Below are 26,943 nucleotides of genomic sequence, written 5' to 3'. Positions count from 1 at the left end.
TGCTGTTTGAGATGAAGGTGTGTGTTTAGAGACGATTGATAGAATAGCTGCTTTGGAGTGTGACAATATAACTGCATTCCTAAATTTATTGATGTGGCATAGAAGATTCCTGAGACTTCACTTATTGCAATGATTTCACCATCAAAACTTGTTGTTTCATATCCAAGAGATCTATAAAGGGAGAAGAGACAGCACGTAACACCTGCACCGGCACCTTGTTCTCTGGAGATCAAGGATCCGTCGGTGTATAAATGAAGGCAGTTTTGTGGAGGGTACCTAATATTAATTGTCTCTAAAGACAATTGTTTCAATATTTCAGTGTTTACTTCTGATTTCAGTATTTCTTCTGTTAAATTTAGATTATATTCTATATTTAATAGAGGTAAAGGGTTTGGTTTAATTTGTAAGTTTTCTTTTAAATTCGGGATATTGATTTTCTGTTTTAATTCTTGAACAATGGATATGAAACTTTTTTGAGTTTTCAATCTACAGAGAAGATTGTATGTACTACATAGACTAAATACAACTGTAAAGAGAACAGAAAAGTGAACGACCTAAATATTGCAAGATACGAGGCTATATAAGAGAAAAGCTCCTATGCACAAATGGCATTTTGCCCTCCCTTCACCAACAGAATACCCGAACTTAGCTGTGCTAGTACTGTTGATATACCAGAGTCAGAACTGTGTGAAAAGATTTATTAAATCTACATATTTAGACTTCACCAATTACTGGTGGAATCAAAACAACGCCAATAGATTCTATGAGATTCCTCACTAATATTAACAGCATCAAAATGACAATAGAAGAAAAAGCACTGATTCAATATGAAAAACTTATCAGATTACCAGGAAACAATTGGCATTCATACAGTCCTCTCTGTAGATTGAAAACTCAAAAAAGTTTCATATCCATTGTTCAAGAATTAAAACAGAAAATCAATACCCCGAATTTAAAAGGAAACTTACAAATTAAACCAAACCCTTTAACTCTATTAAATATAGAATATAATCTAAATTTAACAGAAGAAATACTGAAATCAGAAGTAAACACTGAAATACTGAAACAATTGTCTTTAGAGACAATTAATATTCGGTACCCTCCACAAAACTGGCTTCATTTATACACCGACGGATCCTTGATCTCCAGAGAACAAGGTGCCGGTGCAGGTGTTACGTGCTGTCTCTTCTCACTTTATAGATCTCTTGGATATGGAACAACAAGTTTTGATGGTGAAATCATTGCAATAAGTGAATGTCTTAGGAATCTTCTATGCCACATCAATAAATTTAGGAATGCAGTTATATTGTCAGACTCCAAGGCAGCTATTCTATCAATCGTCTCTAAACACACACCTTCATCTCAAACAGCAGTAATAACTAAAATGCTCTCTCAATTAATATCACTCAATAAAAGAATTGTATTCCAATGGATACCATCCCACTGTGGAATCCTGGGAAACGAGAATGCGGATGCTTTAGCAAAGAAGGGCAGCACTGCTACTTACAGACCTGTTACTAAATCTACGTATTACTCTGTGAAGAGATTTATTAAATCTACATACTTAGACTTCAACAAACAAAATTTGATAACTCAATCCCAAGGGGAAAAATGGAACTCTCTGCATCAAAATCCACAGTTAATTCCCGATTTACCACGAAAAACGTCTGTAGCTGCATTTAGATTGGCAACAGGCCATGATTGTTTGGCCAAACACCTGCATAGAATTGGAATATATCAGTCCCCTAACTGCCCATTGTGCAACTCAAACCAAGCAATGGATTTGAAACACCTCAAAATCTGTGCTTCAGTGGCTGACCATGATAATATCTTTGAAAAATATTGGAGTGCAAGAGGTCAAATGACTTTATTGTCAAATGCCTGGCATGAGAAAACAACATATCAGTCAGAACACTGATAAGGATAATGGTAGGAGAGAAGCACTTTGGAGGAGAGATAATGAAGAACCGTCTAAAACATCAGGAGTCAAACATAATACGTTGCATGACAATGTAAGGGACCACAAGCAAACTCCAAATAATGCTGGCGAGACAAGTCATTTTGGTACACACATACCAGAGAAACGTACAAAGGCACTTCGGTAAGATAGAGTCGACAAAACGAAACATATTCGACATCAAGGAAGGACAAACAAAACACACAAATGCTCAATACTGGGGTCACACAATATGCTAAGGTACGACAGACTCAACACTCATAAGCATTAGCAAACATCGAAACAATGTTGTCTACAGTGTCGACAGAGGTATAGGAGGGATTACTAAAACATATCTTACACACATTACAGAGGGCAGTGTCTGAGACGTGATGTCTGGTCCCCATCTCTGTCCTAAACTAAATAATACTGCAATGGAATGCACAAGATGTCCAGACAAAAACAACGGGACTACAACACTTACTACCGTCAACCCACTGTGACATAGCATTAATCATGGGAACATTGTTATCACAACACAAGTTTAAATACCCACTATATAACATCATTCGGCTTAACTGGATATATTTAGGAAATGGGTAGAAAGTATTATGGTACTCACAAAACCTAATACTGTGATTAATTCTGCAAGGAAACATGTGAACTTAAGACGAATCATTTCAGGCTATGTAGGCCTACATGATAATATGGACTAGTGGACGGACTTTACAAAACTGTCTACCACAATAATTAAATTGGAGACTGGGCCTACAATTCGTCGATTCCCTTGAAAATACTGAAGATGTTCAAAAGTCTTTAGAATCTGCCTATGAGGATATGGGTATGTTAGCTAAAGACAAAGTCATCAATGGAAATTAAATTATGAATTTGTGTGTTCGGTATTAAAAAAAAAAAAAATTGCTGGTGAAAATGTTGAAGACACAGAATTTGGCTCACTATGTCTCAAATTTAATCATTTAAATTTGTACCTGTCACTTCCTGTGACATAAAATAGTAATATGCGTTACAAGAGCGGTATATTGAAGTTTTCACGTTCGAGGAAAAGTTTGAAAAAGCGAAACGTAGTTGAGCTTTTTTAATTTCCGAGAATTGAAAGAAAACATACCGCTTGTGTATCGTACATTATTTTGTGCGAAGATCGTTTATTACATACCTGAAAGAGGAATTTCTAATTAGTTGCAATGAAATCTCCATCTTGGTTTCTGTTCAATGACGGCAATTTTGGAAAACAAAAATATCTATCTTCAACATTTACTTATAAGAGAAAATCCATTGGAATTATTGCAACCTATCTTCAGTTTGGAATTAACAGAGGAAATAAGTAAATCAGACACACCAAAAAAAATACAAAAACTTCTAACACTGGAAACGATCAATACTAGATACCCTACAGAAGAATGGCTACACATATATACTGACGGATCAACCACAGAAAACCTTACTGGAGCTGGGGTTACATGTACACATTTTTCCTTTTATCATTCTGTTGGCAGAGACACAACAAATTATGATGGTGAAATAGAGGCTATACACATTGCTCTCCGACAATTATTAAATCTTCCCTTAAATAAATATAACAAGACAGTAATTCTTTCAGATTCTAAAGCTGCAATTCAGGGAATATGTTCAAATGCTACAAAGAAGTCAACAAAAATAAGGGAATGCTACAAAACGTTGACACAACTCCAAAAAGTTAATAAGATTGTCCATCTCCAATGGATTCCAGCACACTGTGGAGTCATGGGGAATGAAACCGCAGACACACTTGCCAAGAAAGGCACAACAATAAAACAGAAATCTAAATTTAATTTCTCATATTCCTCAATAAAATGCTTGATCACTATAAAATTTTCTCATTCATACCTACAAGAAATAGAATCAAATGCTAAAGACAAAAAATGGATTACACTACTTTCCAACCCAGATGTAATCCCCCAGAGACCAAGGAAAACAGCAGTTGCAGCCTTCAGACTATTGACAAATCATGACTGTCTAGCAAGTCATCTCTACAGAATAGGTATCTCAGCTTCACCCATATGTGTCCTGTGTAACGATCCAGCGGAAATGAATGAAGACCTCTTGAAGACCTGTGAAGCATTAAGATGAGAAGAAACTACAGTTCAAAAGTATTGGAAAGCACGACTGCTAATGGCTTCCTTGCCAAATGCAAGGCACTAGACAACAACAACAACAACAACACTGTTGCTTTAAAATGTTTTCTGTGTTTACTATACTCCAGCAGGCCGTGATATACGTCTGTCTTTTTTTTCCCCCCAGTCTATAAATGCGAACTTAGTCTGTCTTTTTTTTCCCCCCAGTCTATAAATGCGAACTTAAAACAAACGGCTTCCTTAATGTTATATGCATCACGAAATGCAGTAACTTTAGTGGAGTTGTAGAGTTTACTTAATTTTTGCAAATATTTAAAAACAATAATTAACAGTGCAATTTAGGTGAAATTGCAGTGGTAAGTTTCCAATTTATAATTATTACTATATTGAACGTCTCTAAAAATAATATGTTAAAAGCCTAAAGCAGTAAAATGAATATGTCACTTAAGTGGTAAGAAGAGGGAAATTGTTATGTGTGTTCGGTTGGGAATACTGAATGTGGAATTTTAGACTTGCCACGGGTTGGTTTTGTGCGGAAACCAAGCAAATACGCACGATCTCGCACAAAGTTTATTTTCTATGTACAAAAACATTTTGACAGATAAACACACGAACTTTGCTGCTGAAAACTGGAAAGACTATTTCAATTTTGATAGTGTATGAATGTATGCATATCTTAATATTTCTTAGTGCATGAAAATTCTGTCTCTAGTTATGAACAATGAAGGTAGAAATGGAGTTCATAATCCACCAATACATTCGCATTCACAACAACGAATTAACACCACCTCTAACTTTCGCTCTGTATGGAGCTGATAGCAAGGGCCGAATTCGTAATGAATACTTATAAATGAGTGTGCTGAAAGCGTCAGTTATATGAAGTGACTATCAATCCGTTTGCCAACATTTTGACCCAACCTCCAGAGGTGAAGATTCTAGTATGATTAATGTCTTTTATTTGACAGCACCACGAAAACATAATGTGATTCAGATTACATAACGTGTGTGAAGGCCAATAGTTTGCAAGCCCAAGTGACCAATGGAGACCAAACTCTCCATAAACTCTAGTGTGAACGAGATGTGTGTGCCTTCCTTCCCCACAGACCAGCTACTTATCTTACAGTATATTATTCCTTGGAAAGTACATGCCCATGGGCACTGTTAAACCAAGGTAAGGTAAGTCATTACTAGAAATCATCTTTCTTTTTTTTTGTGAGAGCTTAGTGTCTCCAAAAAGATAGCAATAAGGAATCTAAATTATAGATAATTGCTTCATAAAGGCATTCGAATTGCAAGCCAGACTCACATCTAGAAGGACAATGTCAGAACTCTGTTACTTCATGCAGCTGTTATCTCCTTTGCCAGCACAGACAGTATGTTCCCCAGTGGTAAAGCTAAGGTGTGAATACTGAACAGGCTGAAAAAATCTGCTTACCTTATATCTTTTTATAGAGCAGATGTTTCTCAGCTTTTCTATCAAAATTTTTTGTAACATAGACCCAGAAGGAGATGATAACCATTCTTTTTCACCCTTAAACAGAAAAATATTGTAACTTATTTGTCTCAGAGCACCCTATTAACCAAGGGTATTTATTATACCATCAACCAGGGTGACTTTGTCTCACTTTCAGCACCTTTTCCCCTTTAAAACATTTTTATTGTGCGAAATGTATTTTTGTAAATTTCTAGAATATTATTCTCACTGTTTAGTGTCTAATGAATAATTTAAAGCCATATTACAAAGTTATTGAAATTTCCGAAGTCCACATATTTTTTTTCCCCCAAAAAAAAATGGGACAATTCTCACCTCAACCTGGGGTGACTTTGTCTTGAATCTCAAAAACCACCGAATAACCCTTTACAGAAAGTAGTGAGACAATGTCGCCCCTATATTATCATAGAAAAATGAATCTCAATAAATGAGCCATTCAGAGCAGAAGTGGTGTAAGTCAAAAATGGGTAATGAGGGTTAAAGCCTAGATCATATATGTAACAGATATGTCGGGGTTATAGGCTTTGAGGTTAACAACTTTTGTCAGGTTTACTACGCTGCCATCTAGTTGTTACATAAGGAGTCACGTCATAATACCCATTTGAATTGCATTAGCAACTGTGCTGCCATCTCGTGTTCGTTTACGGCGGACGGGTGGCGATCCTGGCGGTTGTTCTCTTCAAAGTGCTGCTGATTTTAACGTAGCGAGGAGTTATCTGTTACATATATGATCTAGGGTTAAAGTAAACATTCTGTAAAATACAACGCAAAGTAGCAATTAATATTCAATTTATTTAAACTATTAGTAGTCAGTGGATAGCAAGAAGGCCATATTAATTTCTTAAATGTTATGTTTTATTTAACGACGCTCGCAACTGCAGAGGTTATATCAGCGTCGCCGGATGTGCCGGAATTCTGTCCCGCAGGAGTTCTTTTACATGCCAGTAAATCTACTGACATGAGCCTGTCGCATTTAAGCACACTTAAATGCCATCGACCTGGCCCGGGATCGAACCCGCAACCTTGGGCTATTAATTGCTACTTTGTGCTGTATTTTATAGAATTTTTACTTTAAACCTCATTACCCAGTTTTGACTTACACCACTTTTGCTCTTAACAGCTCAAATAATGATAATTTCTATGTATAAAAAGTCATTTTCAGTAGGTGAAGGATATAAACTAGATCAGTGGTTGTCAGCACTTGCTGAAATGTGCAATGGGTAGGCGATGCTGTCCCATGTGCACTGTCGTGCAACAGGGAGAGATAGCATATCCACTAGCAACTACGGAGTGCACCCTAGTGTACTGTGTTTTCCTCGGGTAAGTGAGGCTATCCCTAGCGTGCTCTGTGCTGACGACCCCTGAACTAGATGAATAATACAATTTCATGAACATTTCCAGTTATTTTCATATTTTTGAAGTAATTTGAGGAGTACAAAAGCAGACACAAAAAACTGAAAAACAAACAATAATAAAGGAATTATTTGCAGTAGTAATCACTGAACTCTAGGACTGAAAACTAGTTTTATGACTTTAGGCTTTCCCGGTGTTTGATATGGAATAATTCTTCTTGGGTTCTCAGCTAGGTGAGGTGGATAGTTGCTTCCAATGAAGTTTTCATTCCCTGAAGAAGATGGCAGAGCTAGTCATCGAAAGCTTGGAAGCAACTATTCAACTCACCTGGCTGAGAATCCGAGAAGAATTATGAAAAATAGTTGTTCCTCTTCACCGAGGATCAATTTGTCTTAAAATGTTCTCCAATTCATATTGCTGAGATGCCAGTTCTTACTTTCTTAATATTTTGCGCAAACCTCAGTTATTTTCTCTTTGTACTTTGCATAATGAGAAAGTAAAACAACATAAATTTAATAAGAGTCCCTGAGTGCCACCTCACCTGTGCATCCTGGAGAGAGTGGGCAGCACCAGCATATGCTGTAGTCACCCAGGCAGACACCAATGCCAAAACACTTCAGGCTTCCTGCATCACGATCACATGACACACACATAGTGGCTGTCACTTCCTTGGGCAGAGCACTGTGCAGGCACAATGAAGCAAACTCCACAGAAATCATCACCAAGGACAGGTGTCCTTGTCGAGCTGTGGTGGGAGAATCTTCCGGTACGAGTCAGCATTATTATGCCTTACACCAAGTCCGTGGATGCTGGAGTTGCATTGTCCTGTAGAGGTTTAGACACTAATGACTAATGCTAATCTACAGGTTTTCAAATAGTGTGTGACATCATAAGTAGGATTTGAGTGTTCACAACCTAAAATACCGAGATATACGAAGCAAATATGCTCTACATATAGCTAAATATGAACACAAAATAAGACTAATTTTTAATGATAAAAATATTAATTGAAACTAAAAAAAAACTTACATTTTGAGCACAATCTACAGGCGTATAGAACTAATTACATTCCTTAAAAACCAGAGAAATTTTGCTAAATTTGTTTGGAGGGTTACCTGTTATGAGGTAGGACAAATATTAATTGTTGATACAGTAGAACCCCGTTTATCCATCACCCTATTAACCGATTGGTGGATTATCCAACTGTCTTTATGTCGTTTTTTCTGTATATGAAGTACTGTACATTATATCAGCACGTTATTTTTTCTAGAGAGGGTTATTACAAGACTTTACTCTTACACAGTATGGTCTACTGTTTGAGTTGTCATACTGTATACCTTCTATGTAAAATGACTTCCTTGCTTTTAAAAAAAATCGTGTTGTGTTAAGTATTAAAAAAGTACAAATAACTGAGTGCTTTGGAGAACGAAAACTGTGGCTCAACTCAGAATACGAGATTGTAGTCTCAAGTGTGTTCAATTTAATAAAAATCAGGATAAAGTGTATAAAGTATGTAAATCTACGACACGAGACCTCCACTATTCCTATCTTTCCACTGACAGCCATTACAAGGAGTTTCTTCGACCCTTAAAAATCCGTTGTTAATAACCAGACTTACATCAGTGAACTTCTGATCCACTACCTAGCGCAGGCGTCTCAAGGCCAACGCATAAAAGTTGTCACAGAGAGCGAGTGTAAATAACGTAATCAGCTGAAGAGATAAGCACAGTACCCGAAGATAGCCGATCGCTGATTAATGTTACAAGCATGAGCGAGCTAAGTTGCAACTGTCGCGGAAGAAATGCCACAAAGCTGCACTGTCACAATAGACGGTTGTTTTCGGAAGGAATTTCTTAAGTAGTTTGCAATAATAATAATAATACATTTATTTTCTAATTATATACTATCAATGAGTAAAAAGAAGACATCTGAAGCATGAAGAACCATACATGTTACGTAATTATTTAAGCACAAGGAACTGGCCACCTTACTCCATTATCTCCTGGCCTAGTTGACTCATAAGTGGTGCCTTGTTGGTATTACTTGTGAGGTTCAGACCTGTCTTCAGACAGTTGACCAAACAATAACAATATTTCATTTCTAGTAAAGGTTCTTGGTATCGCTCTTTTTTTAAGTTTATACTATATTTAATAAAATAAAATTCAATTAAATAATAATAATAAAATTACAATTAAACTTGTTGGTTGTTAAAGTAAGTATTCTTACGTTACGCTAATATTAATATATTAATTACAATAATAGTTAAATAATATATTTCGTAATGTTTTCAATAATTAAAAATAACCTAAACATCTTAGAAATTCACAAGCAATTATTTTAAATTAGAAGTATTCAAATCTTAAATCTGGTCTGAAATTCTTTTCTTAAGTCCTTCAGTATTTCATTATATTTGTTACACTGGTCTTGATTCAAATCAGGTAACAATTTTGGATTAATAAAGTGGTACCCACTGAAACTTGCGTCTCCCACAATTTCGCTTTCCTTATGAAATCTTTTATTTCTTCATACATTTGCGGTAATAAGAACATTCTTTCCTCGGAGATGGACACAATGACTGACTGTTACATCGTAGCGGTTGCAGATGTCTATTCAAACGTCGCGGTCAATGACGTCATCCGGAGATACACGAACTGCTCCTGCATCTTGTTTCACTCTTACATTGAAAAAGAGAAAGAGGAGGAAATGCTCTGAGAAGGCCCTATTGAGACGTCTGACCTAGCGTGTTCAATACAAGGCCATGGAGGAAATTACGAAAGTGTAACCATTATTCACTAAATGTATGAAAATATTTTATGGTACGGATTATCCGATTTTTTCGATTAACCGTTCAGTCCAACCCCTTCATTACCACGGATAATAGAGGTTCTACTGTATTGTTGTTCTAGTGTTCAGGGTACTGTTGTATTTAGACAGCTTGGCCAGTCATAACATTCAGAGCAATAGGCTAAACCAGGCAAGTCCATCTGATACTGATAGAAAAAAGGGGTGTATGGGTGCTGTGCAGCTCCTTAGAGTTCACTTATTTTCTTTGTGTGAGTGCGGAGTACCACTGCAAAAACATTAGTACAGTAATGGAACCAATAAAGATATTGCAGTGTATTTTATTGTGAGTGGAAGAGTGAAAAGAGAAGAACTGCATTGTGTTAAGTACAAGTGTTTGGGTAGCAGTGAGTGAATAAACTGTCATCGCCTATGGACTGCAGGTACGTGACCAATGTCTTTCAACATAGCTGGAACTTATGTCAGCATGCATACAGTACTTCTTCCCCATTGAATATGCTGAGAAACTGACTCACTCCACATCACTACTACTCAAATGTTCGCGCATAACACGGGCCAACCTATCTAAACGCATGTACTGTTGTACATGAGTTTACAGTGTAAGCACATGTATTCTGAGCAGAGTATAGGAGTATCCCCAACACTTGAAACCTAAACGTCCTTCCCCTTTCTCCGCTGATGTCAGATCCCTCTACAACAGCTAGTCCTACCGGACACAGGCAGTGTACACTTAGGATTTGTTGTTGTTCAGTTTCGAATACAGGTTTGAACGTCATAAGTGACACTAATAATAATAATAATAATAATAATAATAATAATAATAATAATAATAAGGAATCATTCATGAGACAAGTAAGCCAGGAAATGAGATAGAGTGACCAGTTCCTTTCCCCCTCCATTGCATACATCGCTGATAGCTACATACTACACTAATCAGACTTCAGATGTATACAAATAATTGAAGAGTCCACTGCAAGAATGATGAATGTCATTTGGAATACATTTTTCAGGAGAAGCAATTGAAAGTTTGAAATGCTTAGTGCTCAAAGCTTAACTGTGATTTTCCGTTCATTACTGGACAATGACTATCAGTGTTAATGCCATATAACTCTGTATGTACATTCTACTGCGTGTTCAGTTCAAAGTGTGTCATGGCTCGCTGTATGCCATCATGTGGCTAGCCGATGAGCCTAGAGAATTCAATCTTCCTACACTTCCGCAGAAGCATATTACCTATGTGCCAGAGAAGTTGCCTGGCAAATACAGTGTTCATTCAGAAGAGTTCTTACCGATACGTACCATATTGCCGGTAGTGGCAGGAATGTGAACTGTTTGGAAACACGTACTGAGGTGAGTTTTTTTCTTACTGTCGGGATATGGGGAGAGGGTTAAGACGATTATTTACGTATTTGTTGACATTAACTTCGACAGTCAACATGGACACAAAGCATTTGATTTATGTTGTGGAATGTTGCCGTATGCAACCGATGATAACAAAAACCCTGCATACGACTTGCCCGCGCAAAACACAGTTCGAAAGAGGTTATGGTAGCACACAGACCGCCATCTGTTGCTACGACGTTCAAGTTATACCATACATGTTCTGAAGTTCAGATTGAACACCTTGATTAATAGGCAACTTCTCTGACATAAAAGCTGAAACTCGCTTCAAATCGTTGACTCACAACAGTGACGTCATGACACACTTTGAAATGAACACCCAGTATATGTCTTAAGCTAAGCATTGACAGTCTTGGTTCATTTTCGACAAGAAAGTGACATCCATCATTCTTGCAGTGGACTCTTCAATTGTTCTTCCTGTGACACATATCGTCAAGTGAGATGTACTGCCTGATAATAGATGTAGTACAGTCTTAGACAAAAGTTTTGTAGCACAGTTGCTTTATAAATCCTAGGAAGGAGGCAGTGCGCATGTTCGAAACAAAACTAATTTTATTACCTCAACTAGTTGTTCTCTTGTGACCCAGGTCGCTCGTCCTCTGATCATGCGCACTGCGTCCTTTCTGGGACTTATGAAATATCTGTGCAACAAAACTTTTTTCTAAGACTGTACATATCAGCCAGAACCTCAATCAGAAGAAAAAAATGGGTGCATTGTAGTTATAATAAAGATTCTAATAGCACACAGAAGTAACCTCCTGCAAAGACACTGCAATACTCACAGTCTTGTGTGCTATAATGTGGTTGCAGCCACAACAGTGGGTTCACGTAATGCACCTTAACAGCGTTGATCAGCAGGATGGTGTGCAGGTTGCATTCCAGTTCATTCTGCTTGTCGCAATGGAGAGTGAAGAGAAGGCGACCTGCAAATGAATAACAAAAATGAGTCACGCAAGCGATTTTGGAATTGATTGAAACTATTACAGGTAGTATCTTCTGTTGGCTTATGTAAGAATCTAGTCCTTTGGTGAGGTGTGGACCAGTGTTTCCACGACCTACTCACGAAAATCAGGAGAAAACCATAGAAAGAAACAGGAGATTACAGTAGATTAATTGAACATGAATTTTCTCTTCCTATTATAATATTAATTATAAAACAGTGTATACTGTAAGAAAGATGATACTGTTGTATTACTATATAGCTCATCCCTAACCAATGAAATGGAACAATTTTGCTAAATATTACTACTGTCATCTTTATTCAGCGTATGTAAATAAGTCATGCAATTATGTTTTTACACAGTAATGTCTCATTGACAATGTTTCGCATTAAAATGTATTAATCAGGAGTTTTTTTGTATATTGACAAACGATTTTAGATAGAACGAGATTTATTTTAAAGATATTATTAAAAACAGTACTCCATTAGCTGCGATTGTAACAGACGAAAAATGATCCCTTCTCCTGTTTTTGCATAACTACCCTTTAAACTGTTCATAATTTTCCCACTCTGATTTATAATTCTGGGAAGAAGTATTTACTCTTCTTTCTTGCTGGGACACTTTCAATCATTTTAAAAGATCCCTGTGCACGATATGTAACACAAAAAAACCATTACCTACACTTTACTCCCTCACTGTTTCACGTGTTCTTGCTCTTTAAGCATCATTGTGGCGACGCGTTATGAGTAGGGAGACACAACGAGCTAGAAGAATATTCTTACTTCTAGCTCGTTGGGGAGACAAATGAAAACTTCGCTTGACTTGTGTATAAGATGGAAAAGTAAGACATGGTGAATAATATAATATGTAATAAATTTAAAATCCGGGCATAGTACCAGGTGGCTCCAGCATGCCAAAAACGAAGGAGAAATTCGGTCTTTTGAAAAAAAAAAAAAAAAAAAAAAAAGTAGAGCAGTAGATTCAATGGAAAAACAGGAAATCTCCTGCTTAATCAGTAGGTATGGCAACACTGGTGTGAACAACTGAATCGTAGCTCCAAGGGTATTGTTTTGGGAGCTACATTTACTATACATGTTTTACTTATTTCGGTGAAAGCCACAATGGTAGAATCTGCAGCCCTCACTCGACCACCCATTATACATTAATTACTTCATCTTTACTCATTATTCTGAAGGCAGTAGACTTACAAGAGAACCTTCCACATCAGATGAAAACATCCTTTGAAATATTATATATCAGCCAATACTACTAACAACGAAGCGAGTTGAGTTGCATTTTTGACCTTCCCAACGAGTCCGTTGAGTGCGCGTCTCACGTAAAATGGACTGATGTTCTTCATAGTCTTTTCTGTTCCATCCAATGTGATACTAATAAACTTTGGCGGCGGCACTTTAACTGTTACTTTCTCAGGATCTAAGTCCATTGCAATGTTAATCATATTACCACAAGTTGTGTCTATTCCTACCTTCTATTTTTTGTGATTTTTTTCTGAGGGAGGGGGGAAAAAAACGCGAGGACATATTCATCTGGCGCCCCCTACGGAACCGTCGACGTCAGCCTGCCACCGGGGGGGGGGGGGGCGTAGAAAAGACACCTAAAAAATTCTTATCCCCTTGCAACGATGAATATTCTCAACAAATCATAAGGATATTGGAACTTTATACTTCAATACTACCTAGGTTAAAATAATTTATATCTAAAATAATAGGGTATCTAATCCTAGTTTAAAACAAAAGATTTTATAGTCACTATTAAAATTATGATAATAATTATTAGGGCATGGTCATGAAAGTAGAATTGTTCTATAATGGGTGATGATCTATCGGTCGATTAAACCAAATTAGATTTCTAATTAATCGACCAATTTAAAGTTTTTATATCAATTTTATTTTTCATGGTCTGTGCCGGCTATGAGGACCCCCCCCCATAGCCCGATCCCAAGCAACCCACCTCACGCAAGTTACCCTTCAAACTGGGCACTACATACCTAACAGCAAGTTCTACACCAGAGGCTTGTCACAGTTTTATGCCCCTACCACGGGAATAACCGCCCATAGCTCCCCACTCTACACTGAACACAACTGCCGGACCACTCGGCTAACTCCGACCTCACCCACCAAAGTCAGAGCAATCCGAGACAGCACACAGCTTCAGGGGACTTGTGGTTGATTACACTGCGACACCATCAGTCAGCAGTAACACGTCGGAGCGATATATTCGCCACGGCGAGCAGAGTCGGTCATCGGGACGTCTAAATCGCCCCGGGCCCCCATTGGGGCTCTACGTGAGTGTACTTGACCTCTGGTCCGGGCTCAGCACCTAAACTTGCATATAGGGGCAGTATGAAGGGTCCACTATTGCTATGTTGCTGGGTGCCCTGTCGGGCCACACAATTCAGAAGTCGCGCTTGAAACAATGGGTCAGGACCACAGAGATAGGAAAGATCCCCACTGGTGAGATGGGAGTTATAAGCCTATGAAACTTAACCTAATAATGAATATACAGTTGGAAAAAAAAGTATTCATACACAATGTTTTATTTGATTTTTGGTTTAATTTATTGACAGAGAACTTTATTTTCGCATTATTTAGAACGAAACGTAACAACTATTCATTTCTGAAAAAAAGAAAACCTTTAAAACACAATAAGTATTACAATATGAAAAAAAATCATTCTTGGGGCAACAAAAAAGTATTCATACACAACACAAATGAGACTTTCTACAGTATACAAACACAATTAATATTTGGTATGCAGACCTTTTGCATTTATAATGGCCTGAAGTCTTCTTGGCATGGATTCAACAAACTTGTTTGTGAAGTCTGGTGTAATTTCAGACCAACATTTTCTCAAATTTTCTACCAGTTGAGTTTTGGAGGAACATTTTAACTTTCGGATTTTGTATATATATATATTATTTTAATGTACCGAAGTACATATGATATTTCCATGCAGATATTCTGCGTCATCATACGATGAAAGAGTAATGAAACAGAGAAAAATTCTCTCCGGCGCAGGGATTTGAACCCGGGTTTTCAGCTCTACGTGCTGATGCTTTATCCACTAAGCCACACCGGATACAACTCCGACGCTGGTTAGAATCGTCTCAGATTAAGCTCCAACTCTTGGGTTCCCTCTAGTGGCCGCCCTCTGCACTATGTCATAGATGTCTATGAACGCAGGACCGAAGTCCATACCTGTGCTGAGGTGCACTTGATATGAGTGACTAGTTGGCCGGGATCCAACGGAATAAGCGCCGTCTTAAATCACGAAGTGATTTTACGCATATCATATATATTATTTTAATGTACCGAAGTACATATGATATTTCCATGCAGATATTCTGCGTCATCATACGATGAAAGAGTAATGGAACGGAGAAAAATTCTCTCTGGCGCCGGGATTTGAACCCGGGTTTTCAGCTCTACGTGCTGATGCTTTATCCACTAAGCCACACCGGATACAACTCCGACGCCAGTTAGAATCGTCTCAGATTAAGCTCCAACTCTTGGGCGCTCATTCCGTCGGATCCCGGCCAACTAGTCACTCATATCGAGTGCACCTCAGCACAGGTATGGACTTCGGTCCTGCGTTCATAGACATCTATGACGTAGTGCAGAGGGCGGCCACTAGAGGGAACCCAAGAGCTGGAGCTTAATCTGAGACGATTCTAACCGGCGTCGGAGTTGTATCCGGTGTGGCTTAGTGGATAAAGCATCAGCACGTAGAGCTGAAAACCCGGGTTCAAATCCCGGCGCCGGAGAGAATTTTTCTCCGTTCCATTACTCTTTCATCGTATTTCGGATTTTGTTTTCCAAATGGGCCCATACATTTTCAATAGGGTTGATATCCGGAGATTGAGGTGGCGTGGGAAATAGTTTTCGGGCGTTGTACAACAGCCACTCCGCGTTATTCTTGCTGTATGCTTTGGGTCGTTGTCTTGTTGAAATAAATAGGTGTCTTGTATACCCAATTTCACAACACTCTTAGACGAATTACCTCGGAGCACTTTGATGTAGCCCACAGCATTCAATTACTTCCAGTTCACCAACTCCTGCAGCCCCATACCATTATATGCTTCACTGTTGGTAGTACATTTTTGCTTTCCAGTTCTGTATTTGATCTTCTCCAAACGAACTGTCCACCATGAGATCCAAAAATGTTAAATTTACTTTCGTCCGAAAATAAAATAATCTGCCAGAAGTCTTGTCCCATGTTTATATATTTCTTAGCAAATTCCAACCTCTTCTGTCGGTTTATCTCACTTATAAAAGGCTTCTTCCTTGCTGCTCTGCCTTTATAGCCTGCTTCATGGAGACGATTCCGGATAGTTTGAGGTGTAACAATCTTCCCGGAAGTTGAAGCAACATGTTGCACTAGTTCAGCAGCACTAATTCTAGGGTTTTTTTAGGCTTCACGAACCAGTTGGTGAGATTCTCGTTGCGAAATGACTCTTGGTCTTCCCTGTCGCCTTGCATTATCGGTCGATCCAGTCTTGAACTTTTTAATAATATACTGGACAGTCGCATGAGATCGTTTAACCAGCTTCCCTATCTTCCGATAGCTGAATCCTTGAACTGCGACCGAGCACGAGAGCTGCTCATTCGGTCTCAAATTTTGTTAATACTACTGTATCTTCTTTTTATATTGCTTGTATTATTTTATTTGTATTTCTCTTTGTTTGTTTTGTAATTATATTTCTTTATTCTGTATATTTGAATTTAAATAAATAAATAAATAAATCAAATAAATCAATTGTTTAAATAATGAAACTATGCGGTCTTTCCAGGCGGCACTCAATTCTTGTGATTTACGACCCATATTGTACCGCTGTCAGACGTAAACTAAACAGTCTCATCTAAGAACACTACTGGAGTCGACCTTCGCTTGTTGTCACTCTCTAAGACAGGAGAAGAGTGTGTAAAAGTCAAGTGGTTACAAACATTGGAAGTGCATGAATACTTTCTTTGCCAACGAATATGCATTTTATTCCGTTATTAACTAATGTGTTCAAGTTACTAGAATATGTTTATGTGTAATATACTGCCATAAGATCCTTATACAAATCTATTGAATGCCATAATGCTGAAAGACAAATTATAGACACCAACAAGGTAGAACGTAGTGTATGAATACTTTTTTTACCAACTGTTAATAGCTAGAAGAGGAAGAAATATAAGGCCTAATTAGGCATTCTTAGCAAATCCCATTATGTAGGCAGACATGGCAAGTCTATACAGTGGGGACGGAAAGGTGAAAATGGCTGTGATGATGTGGTGGGCGTTCCGCATGCAATGGTGGCCAGAGGTGAGAAAAAATGATGAGAAAGACGAGAGAACGAAAAGAGCTGGATGATGATAATATGATAAATGTGCAGAAAGGAATGCACGAGATCCACCATTGCACCCCCCGGTCACCAACTTGGAGGAACCCACCTCAACCGGTGTATGTACGTACGTATGTATGTAATGGATTGAAAGCTGTCTGGTAGACTGACATATGAGAAAGAGACAAAAGATGAAAGTAAAAGAGGGAAGGATGCAATATTTGTATGCTACAATGCATATAGTCTTGTGTCAGACACACTTGGCACATATGGTGTGATAATAGAATATTGCTTAATTAATTCACTGAACTATTTCACGTCAAATTCTGCGAGAATATCAAAGACAAACAGTTCAGAGCTACTGTTAATAGCACCTGCATACTAGACAGAACAATGACAACAGATCATGATGCATGCATCAGGCGACAGTTTTTGTATAGCAATGAAAACGGCAACATACCTACCTCTGTCCTATACATTAATGACCTATTATTAACACTGATGATGAGATACAAACACATACATACATATATATACGAACTATAAAATGAATATATTATCAGTTAACTTCGGTCCATGAACGTATGCTGTTAAACTGTGTGACTTTCAAACTTAAAGCATATTTTTTGATAAGATGTTCCGCATACTCTTGTGTTTGATTCTAATGACAGCAACATGCAGAACTGATCTTGTTCGGTTAGAAATTTACATTTTATTTATTATTATTATTATTATTATTATTATTATTATTATTATTATTATTATTATTATTATTCATCCTTCACGAATTAGGCCTCTGTAGACCTGTTTCGGACCCATCTAGCATTCTTCTTAAAGGTCTTCCTGGTCGACGATGTCCTCTAGGTTTATACTGCATCATAATTTTTAGGATTCTTGAATTTTCCATTCTTCTTACATGATCTAGCCAATTTAATTTGTATCTGTCGATTTTTTCTTCTACTGACTCTACTTCTAATTGCTCTAAAATTTCTTCATTCCTTTTTCGTTCTAAAAGAGTATATCCTGCTGTCCTCCTGAAAAATTTCATTTCCGTTGCTTTGATTCTGTTCATGTCTTTTTTCTTTAATGTCCAAATCTCGCTTCCGTATAAAAGGGAGGGTAATGCTAGTGTATTATATATTTTTATTCTTGTATATTTTTGTACTAATTTAGCTTTTAATGTATTGTTTATTATTCCAAGAATTTGTGTAAATTTGGTAATTTTCTTGTTCACATCTTTTTCATTTTGATAAGATATTTCACATCCCAGATAATTGAAATTTTGTACTTGTTCGAGGCATTGGTTATTGTGTATTATCTTACTTCTGACTGGGTCTTGTCCTAAAAATGCCATTACTTTTGATTTTTGTGCTGAAATTTCCATTCCAAAATCTTTTAATATTTTATTTAATGTATGTAATCCTCTTTGTAAATTATCCTCTGAATTGGAAATTATGACTTGATCATCGGCATAGAGTAAGGTATTTAATGTTAGAGCACTGGTTATTTTGATTCCTGATGTGTAGATTTGGTTCCATTTTAAAATAATTTCATTTATATAAATATTAAATAAAATTGGTGATAGTGGACAACCTTGTCGAACTCCATTATTAACTAATTTTCTTTCGGATATACAGTTATTTATTTTGACACTTATTTTGCTGTCTGTGTAGATTTCTATTATATTTTATAATAGCAAATTTGGAATATTTTTATCTTGTAATATGTCGAATAAAAGGTCTCTTCGGACTTTAACAAAAGCTTTCACAAAATCAATAAAAGCTATATGGGTTTCTAAATTAAATTCTCTTCTTTTTTCTAACAATAGTTTGATACTAAATAATGGATCTAGACATGATCTTCCTTTTCTAAAGTCATTTTGACACTCCAGAAGGAAAGTTTCAGCATGTTTTTTTTTTTTAATTTTTTCATTTAAAATGCTACTAAATATCTTATAACATGTGTTGAGGATACTAATCCCTATTATTATTATTATTATTATTATTATTATTATTATTATTATTATTAATGAAATAATCTTACTGCGTTCCTATGTCTATTCTTTTTTTTCTTCCTTACTTCAAATTTTACCATAAATTGTTCACTTTTATATTATCATTTTCCGATTACCGTACTAAATTAAAAACAATTAAGGTAATTTAATGCCCAACTAAAATCTAGAAGCTTAATTACTTCCATGTCTAATAATATCGTCTGATAAATATAGTAATATTTTTCATTCTACAGGATTCCTATGCACCATCACAGTCCATCACGTAGGGCTGTCAGAGATGTTGATTACGATTATCCAGACAACACTGATGGATCTGAAAATGTCCTTAAAAAAAGTGCAGTGACACTTAAGAACTATCGCAACGTAAGTTATATATTATTTAAATAAGAGTTCAATTAATTAAGTTTTTCACAATTTTTTTGTCAGACACAATATTATGTCCATGTATTGTGGGTCCCTATCACCACGGCATGGCACGTCCTCAGGTTGCGGATAGAGGAGACGGCCTCCAGATATGGAGGGTAGCTGCGAATATATTGAATAAGCAGTCATGGACAGCCGATAAGGGGTGGTCCTCCAGCTTGGGGGTTGGGCGAAGGGCTAACAACCCATCACCGTAAAAAACAGCTTGTTACGAATCCCTACAATAAGCCTCGGAATGGGACTGATTCTCTGGCACGACCAAAGCAAAGGAATAAGGTTTTGAGATTTGGCACTTGGAACGTAACTAGTCTTTACAGAACAGGAGGGGTAACATTAGTAGCAAAATAACTAGCTAGATATAGAATAGACTTCGTGGGAGTACAAGAGGTTAGGTTAGATGGGAATGGCATATCACAAATAGGAGATTACTTGTTGTATTATGGGGAAGGAAACAATAAGCACCAATTAGGAACAGGATTCTTTGTTCATAAAAGAATAAAATCAGCAGTAAAAAAGGTGGAATTTATCAGTGACAGGTTATTATATTTAGTACTTAAGGGTAGATGGTGCGACATCATAGTTATAAATGCTCACGCCCCTACAGAAGAGAAAGACGACCATATAAAGGATAGCTTCTATGAGGAATTGGAACATACTTTTGATCAGTTCCCTAGATATCACATGAAAATTTTATTGGGGGATTTCAACGCTAAAGTAGGACGGGAGGATATTTTTAGACCAACTATTGGAAAAGAGAGCCTACACGCAATTAGTAGTGACAATGGAGTTAGATTAGTCAACTTTGCCACATCGAAAAATTTAATTGTCAAAAGTACAAAATTCCCCCATAAGGATATACATAAATATACTTGGACTTCTCCAGATGGATTGACACACAATCAAATAGATCACATCTTGATAGATAAACGGAGACATACTAGTATAGCAGATATTCGAACTTTCAGGGGTGCAGACTGTAATTCTGACCATTATTTGGTGATTGGAGAATTAAGAGAAAGATTATCAGTAGCCAAGCGAGTAGAGCAACAAGTTAATATTACTAAATTCAATATTTTGAAATTAAAGGACGAGGAAGCTAAGCAAAATTATCAGGTCGAAATTTCGAATAGGTTTGCCACTTTAGAAAGTTCCAACGAAGTTGAGAAAGAATTAGATGTTAATAGCGTGTGGGGAAAATATCAGAGATAGTATCAAAATTGCAGCTGAGCAGAGCATAGGTTATTATGAAACTAAGAAAAAGAAACCGTGGTTTGATGAAGATTGTTGCATGGTAGTAGAAAGAAGGAAACAGGCAAAATTGAAATTCTTACAGGATCCAGTTGAAGAGAAGAGAGATAATTACTTCAATGAAAGACGGGAAGCAAGTCATACACTTAGGAATAAAAAGAGAGGTTACTTGAAGGAAAAACTGAATGAGGTAGAAACAAATAGTAAGAATAAAAACATTCGAGATTTATATAAGGGTATAAAGGAATTTAAGAACGGATATCAGCCAAGGGTAAACGTGATCAAGGATGAGACTGGTGACTTGCTTGCAGACTCTCCATCAATCCTAAACAGATGGAAAAACTATTTTGCGCAACTACTAAATGTACATAGGCCAAATAGAATTGATTGGGACGAAATTGAAATACAAACTGCTGAGCCATTTATACCCGAACCCATACCTTCAGAAGTCGAAATTGCGATAGAATATCTGAAAAAGTACAAGTCTCCAGGTATCGTTCAAATTCCAGCAGAATTAATACAAGAGGGTGGAAGTGCATTATATAGCGAAATTTATAAACTTGTACTTGCTATTTGGGAAAAGGAAATTGTACCAGAACAATGGAAGGAGTCCATAATTGTACCTATTTTTAAAAAAGGGGACAAAACCAACTGTGGTAACTTTCGAGGAATATCACTTTTGTTGACGTCGTACAAAATTTTGTCCAATATTCTTTTGAGGAGATTAACTCCGTACGTAGATGAAATTATTGGGGATCATCAGTGCGGTTTTCGGCATAATAGATCGACTATTGATCAGATTTTTTGTATTCGACAGATAATGGAGAAAAAATGGGAGTATAAGGCTACAGTGCATCAGTTATTCATAGATTTCAAAAAGGCATATGACTCGGTTAAGAGGGAAGTATTATATGATATTATTATTGAATTTGGTATTCCCAAGAAACTAGTTCGATTAATTAAAATGTGTCTCAGTGAAACATACAGCAGAGTCCGTATAGGTCAGTTTCTATCTGATGCTTTTCCAATTCACTGCGGGCTAAAGCAGGGAGATGCACTATCACCTTTACTTTTTAACTTCGCTCTAGAATATGCCATTAGGAAAGTTCAGGCTAGCAGGCAGGGTTTGGAATTGAACGGGTTACATCAGCTTCTTGTCTATGCGGATGACGTGAATATGTTAGGAGAAAATCCACAAACGATTAGGGAAAACACGGAAATTTTACTTGAAGCAAGTAAAGCGATCGGTTTGGAAGTAAATCCCGAAAAGACGAAGTATATGATTATGTCTCGTGACCAGAATATTGTACGAAATGGAAATATAAAAATTGGAGATTTATCCTTCGAAGAGGTGGAAAAATTCAAATATCTTGGAGCAACCGTAACAAATATAAATGACACTTGGGAGGAAATTAAACGCAGAATAAATATGGGAAATGCGTGTTATTATTCGGTTGAGAAGCTCTTATCATCCAGTCTGCTGTCCAAAAATCTGAAAGTTAGAATTTATAAAACAGTTATATTACCAGTTGTTCTTTATAGTTGTGAAACTTGGACTCTCACTCTGAGAGAGGAACATAGGTTCAGGGTGTTTGAGAATAAGGTGCTTAGGAAAATATTTGGGGCTAAGCGGAATGAAATTACAGGAGAATGGAGAAAGTTACACAACACAGAACTGCACGCATTGTATTCTTCACCTGACATAATTAGGAACATTAAATCCAGACGTTTGAGATGGGCAGGGCATGTAGCACGTATGGGCGAATCCAGAAATGCATATAAAGTGTTAGTTGGGAGACTGGAGGGAAAAAGACCTTTAGAGAGGCCGAGACGTAAGTGGGAGGATAATATTAAAATGGATTTGAGGGAGGTGGGGTATGATGATAGAGACTGGATTAATCTTGCACAGGATAGAGACCGCTGGCAGGCTTATGTGAGGGCGGCAATGAACCTTCGGGTTCCTTAAAAGCCATTTGTAAGTAAGTACAATATTATGTACAATATTGTAACTTTTATACAACAATGTGACTTTTATTCTTAACAATCACTCTATAACAATGGCTATTTCACTTAACACAACAATACAATAGTCGTTATTGCACTCCATACGACGACAATGACAATTCACGTGTATTATTCAGAAGAACAACGATGTACTCCTAATTTCAACTAATGTTCACAAAGCACTATGTGCAGAACAAAACTGTCAGTTCTCAGTTCACAGTTCGTTCGCCTTGGCTAGTTCTTCTAGCTCACTCACTTAAGTTCACTGTACGTCGAACCCCAAGCCAATTTCATTGAGTTATTCTTCGAGATATTTCAAACAAAACAGTTAAATACAATTTTGCTCGTTTTTGCTTCCTTTTCGAGTTAAAATTGCTTTACATGAAACATTTCATAGCATGTTCTGGGAAAGCTACTCATTTAATTTCCAATATGCTTAATCAATTTAAGACAGCAGTAAGGCCTATATCATGATAATAAATTATTGAAAGAATTTTAGTTTTGTCCTTTAAATATGCAAAAATCTTATCCAAACAAATGTAACTCTTCATTCTGAAAAGGAATTTTAAAATTTTACTTTTATTAAGATCAAATTTCTGAACATTTAAAGAACAAAACTAAAATTCTTTCAATCATTTATTATCACAATACATTACTCTCTTAAACTGATCGAGCATATTGGGAATCAATTCAGTAGTTTTCCATAATACGCTATGAAATGTTTCATATTAAAATAGTTTTTTTCTCGAAAACGGAAGCAAAAACGAGTAAAATTGTATCAGAGTTTCTTGTTTGAAATATCTCAAAGAATTAATTTATTCAGTGTTCTGCCCAAGGGCAGTTCTTTCACTGCAAACCCAGCTTTCTTCATTTTTTCCTATTTTCTGCCTTCCTCTTCGTTTCCTCATATATCTTAATGTCGTTTATCATCTGGTATCTCCTTCTACCTCGAACTCTTCTCCCGTTCACCATTCCTTCTAGTGCATCCTTCAGTAGGCAGTTTCTTCCCAGCCAGTGACCCAACCAATTCCTTTCCCTCTTCCTGATCAGTTTCAGCATCATCCTTTCTTCAGCCACTCTTTCCAACACAGCTTCATTTCTTATTCTGTCTGTCCACTTCACATGTTCCATTCTTCTCCATATCCACATGTCTTTATTCGCTTCTCTCCACTTCGTCGTAATGTCCATGTTTCTGCCCCATACAATGCCACACTCCATACAAAGCACTTTACTAGTCTCTTCCTTAGTTCTTTTTCACAATTACACTTTTAAGACTGTCTGGCAATTAAAATCCAAAGAAAATGTTTATAGGATCGATTATTTGCTTTAAATTGTAGTACAGTGATTCAATTGCCACCCTAGAAGTGCGAATTGAATCCCACTGAACTAGCATGGCGACAAATTAAAGATTCTATTTGTTCACATTATAGGACTGGTAATATGTTTCTAACAAGTCTGTAGTGTGACAAAAGATGATTGAACATTCTGTAGTAGACACAAAAAATCACTATTGGGAGAAGGATATAAACTAAGATAATGCTATGGATAGTAATGTAATTAATCTTAACGATAGTGATAGTAACATTAGTGATGGTGACACCAGTGATTAAGTTCAAGATGATGATGATACCAGTGACCAGCGACCAACAATCATTTGAGAGAGACTTTGTTCCACTGTAAAGCAGTATGTATTCAGAAGCAGTAGTAGCATTGAGGATCATAGTCTGATCTTGTTTGAAGACAGACTCCTCTAAATATCGAAATTTTAGATAAATGTTATTTCTTTTTTAGTTATTGTAGTAACAATGATAAATAGGGCTCGGATTTCTAGGACCTAAAAACTCTGGACATATGCACCCTAAAAATATCGAAGTATAACATAAGCACTTGGAAATATGACGCAAAAAAAAAAAAAATAATTTTTTTCCAAAAATTACTTAGACTTACTTTCCAATTCAATGTGGGCTAAAGCAAGAAGATGCACTATCAATTTTACTGTTTATTTTTGCTCTAGAGTATGCCATAACAGAGAAGATTTGGAATTGAACGGATTACATCAGCTGTTTGTCTATGCGGATGATGTGAATATCTTAGGAGAAAATCCACAAAGATTAGGGAAAATACTGGAATTTTACTTGAAGCAAGTAAAGACATAAGTTTGGAAGTAAATCCCGAAAAGACAAAGTTTATGATTATGTCTCGTGATGAGAACATTGTACGAAATGGAAATATAAAAATTGGAAATTTATCCTTTGAAGAGGTGGAAAAATTCAAATACCTGGGAGCAACAGTAACAAATATAAATGATACTCGGGAGGAAATTAAACACAGAATAAATATGGGAAATGCGTGTTATTATTCGGTTGAGAAGCTCTTATCATCCAGTCTGCTGTCCAAAAATCTGAAAGTTAGAATTTATAAAACAGTTATATTACCGGTTGTTCTTTATGGTTGTGAAACTTGGACTCTCACTTTGAGAGAGAAACATAGGTTAAGGGTGTTTGAGAATAAGGAAAATATTTGGGGCTAAGAGGGATGAAGTTACAGGAGAATGGAGAAAGTTACACAACACAGAACTGCACGCATTGTATTCTTCACTTGACATAATTAGGAACATTAAATCCAGACGTTTGAGATTGGCAGGGCATGTAGCACGTATGGGCGAATCCAGAAATGCATATAGAGTGTTAGTTGGGAGGCCGGAGGGAAAAAGACCTTTGGGGAGGTCGAGACATAGATGGGAAGATAATATTAGAATGGATCTGAGGGAGGTGGGATATGATAATAGACACTGGATTAATCTTGCTCAGGATAGGGACCGATGGCGGGCTTATATGAGGGCGGCAATGAACCTCCAGGTTCCTTAAAAGTCAATAAGTAAGTATTATTTAGAAAACTGTTTAATGTTAAAATATGGTAAAATATTTATTTATTTATTTATTTATTTATTTATTTACCTAATGGCTAGCACATGATATTTACAATCATTGGCTGAAGGAAAACAAGAAAGTGATGAACAAAACTGCAAATTAAAAACATTCGGGCTCTGGCTTCCCAGTAGCGGTCGACTTCCTTGGAGGATTTCAGAGCAGGGCATTTTGCAAGATGTTGTCTGTTCACGGCTTCCTGTTGATGGCACAAAATGCAGGATGCTGATGGAAGGATCCCAAGATGATTGAGGTGTTTACCCAGGATGTCATGTTCAATGTTAAGGCGGAAGCTTGCAACTGTTAGTCTTCTGGGTTCAGGAGGTATATCCTTTAGTAATTTTCTACGTTGTTGCGAAACGTTTGTGACGAATTCTTGATGGTGATTATTTTTTTGTAGTTGCTTGATATATTGTTTTACTGAGCTAAATGATGAAGGTTTCTGTGGGTTTATTTTGAGATTGGCACCCTTCTTAGCTAATGAAATGGTAAAATATTAATTTGACCAATAAAAGCACTGTCATCGTATTCATGAAAGCTAGCAATGTATTTAATTTAACTTCAGTTTGTAAAAGATCAAAGATAGTCAGTCATAAAAATTCACTCCTAATCAGAATGTTGTCCATTTATAATGAGTTAAATAATTCCAATGATATTGATTTATTTTCAGGAATAGATGATATATTTAAGAAACACATTTATGGAAGTTTGATTAATTAAGAAACTACTTCTCTCTCTCTCTCTCTCTCATTATATTCAGTATATTCAAATTATTCAGTTTACTCATTGTACATGTTATAATACTCTGCTGCAAATATAAATTTGTTTTACATTAATAACTATTTTCTTGTAAGATAAAAATGTTAAGAAAGTGCTTTTATGGGCAGTAATGACTGTGTACTTTCAAATAAATAAAAAAGACC

General features: G+C 36.6%; 2 protein-coding genes across 4 annotated transcripts in view; one reads left to right on the top strand and one right to left on the bottom strand.

Moving 5' to 3' along the window:
- The first annotated feature begins 1,806 nt into the window (after positions 1-1,806).
- LOC138709615 (lysosomal aspartic protease-like) overlaps positions 1,807-26,943 on the top strand; it is a 51,723-nt gene continuing 26,586 nt past the window's right edge. The window contains exons 1-2 of one of the 3 annotated variants that reach the window (XM_069840515.1): positions 1,807-5,244; positions 19,652-19,781. In XM_069840515.1, the coding sequence (XP_069696616.1) occupies positions 19,659-19,781 (123 nt within the window). In that variant the 5' untranslated portion in view covers positions 1,807-5,244; positions 19,652-19,658. Of the gene's footprint in view, positions 5,245-10,111; positions 10,138-17,952; positions 18,101-19,651; positions 19,782-26,943 lie in introns of those variants that run through there. The other 2 variants (XM_069840513.1, XM_069840512.1) reach the window with 2 other exon arrangements.
- LOC138709613 (serine/arginine repetitive matrix protein 2) overlaps positions 5,446-26,943 on the bottom strand; it is a 328,612-nt gene continuing 307,114 nt past the window's right edge. The window contains exons 18-20 of the transcript XR_011334980.1: positions 11,899-12,039; positions 7,455-7,738; positions 5,446-5,599 (exon numbers count right to left, since the gene is read on the bottom strand). The gene's annotated coding sequence lies outside the window, so the exon portion shown is untranslated. The remainder of the gene's footprint in view (positions 5,600-7,454; positions 7,739-11,898; positions 12,040-26,943) is intronic.

Source organism: Periplaneta americana, chromosome 11 (assembly GCF_040183065.1).
Source record: "Periplaneta americana isolate PAMFEO1 chromosome 11, P.americana_PAMFEO1_priV1, whole genome shotgun sequence".
Taxonomy (NCBI): Eukaryota; Metazoa; Arthropoda; class Insecta; order Blattodea; family Blattidae; genus Periplaneta; species Periplaneta americana.
This window is presented reverse-complemented; position numbering and strand designations above follow the sequence as displayed.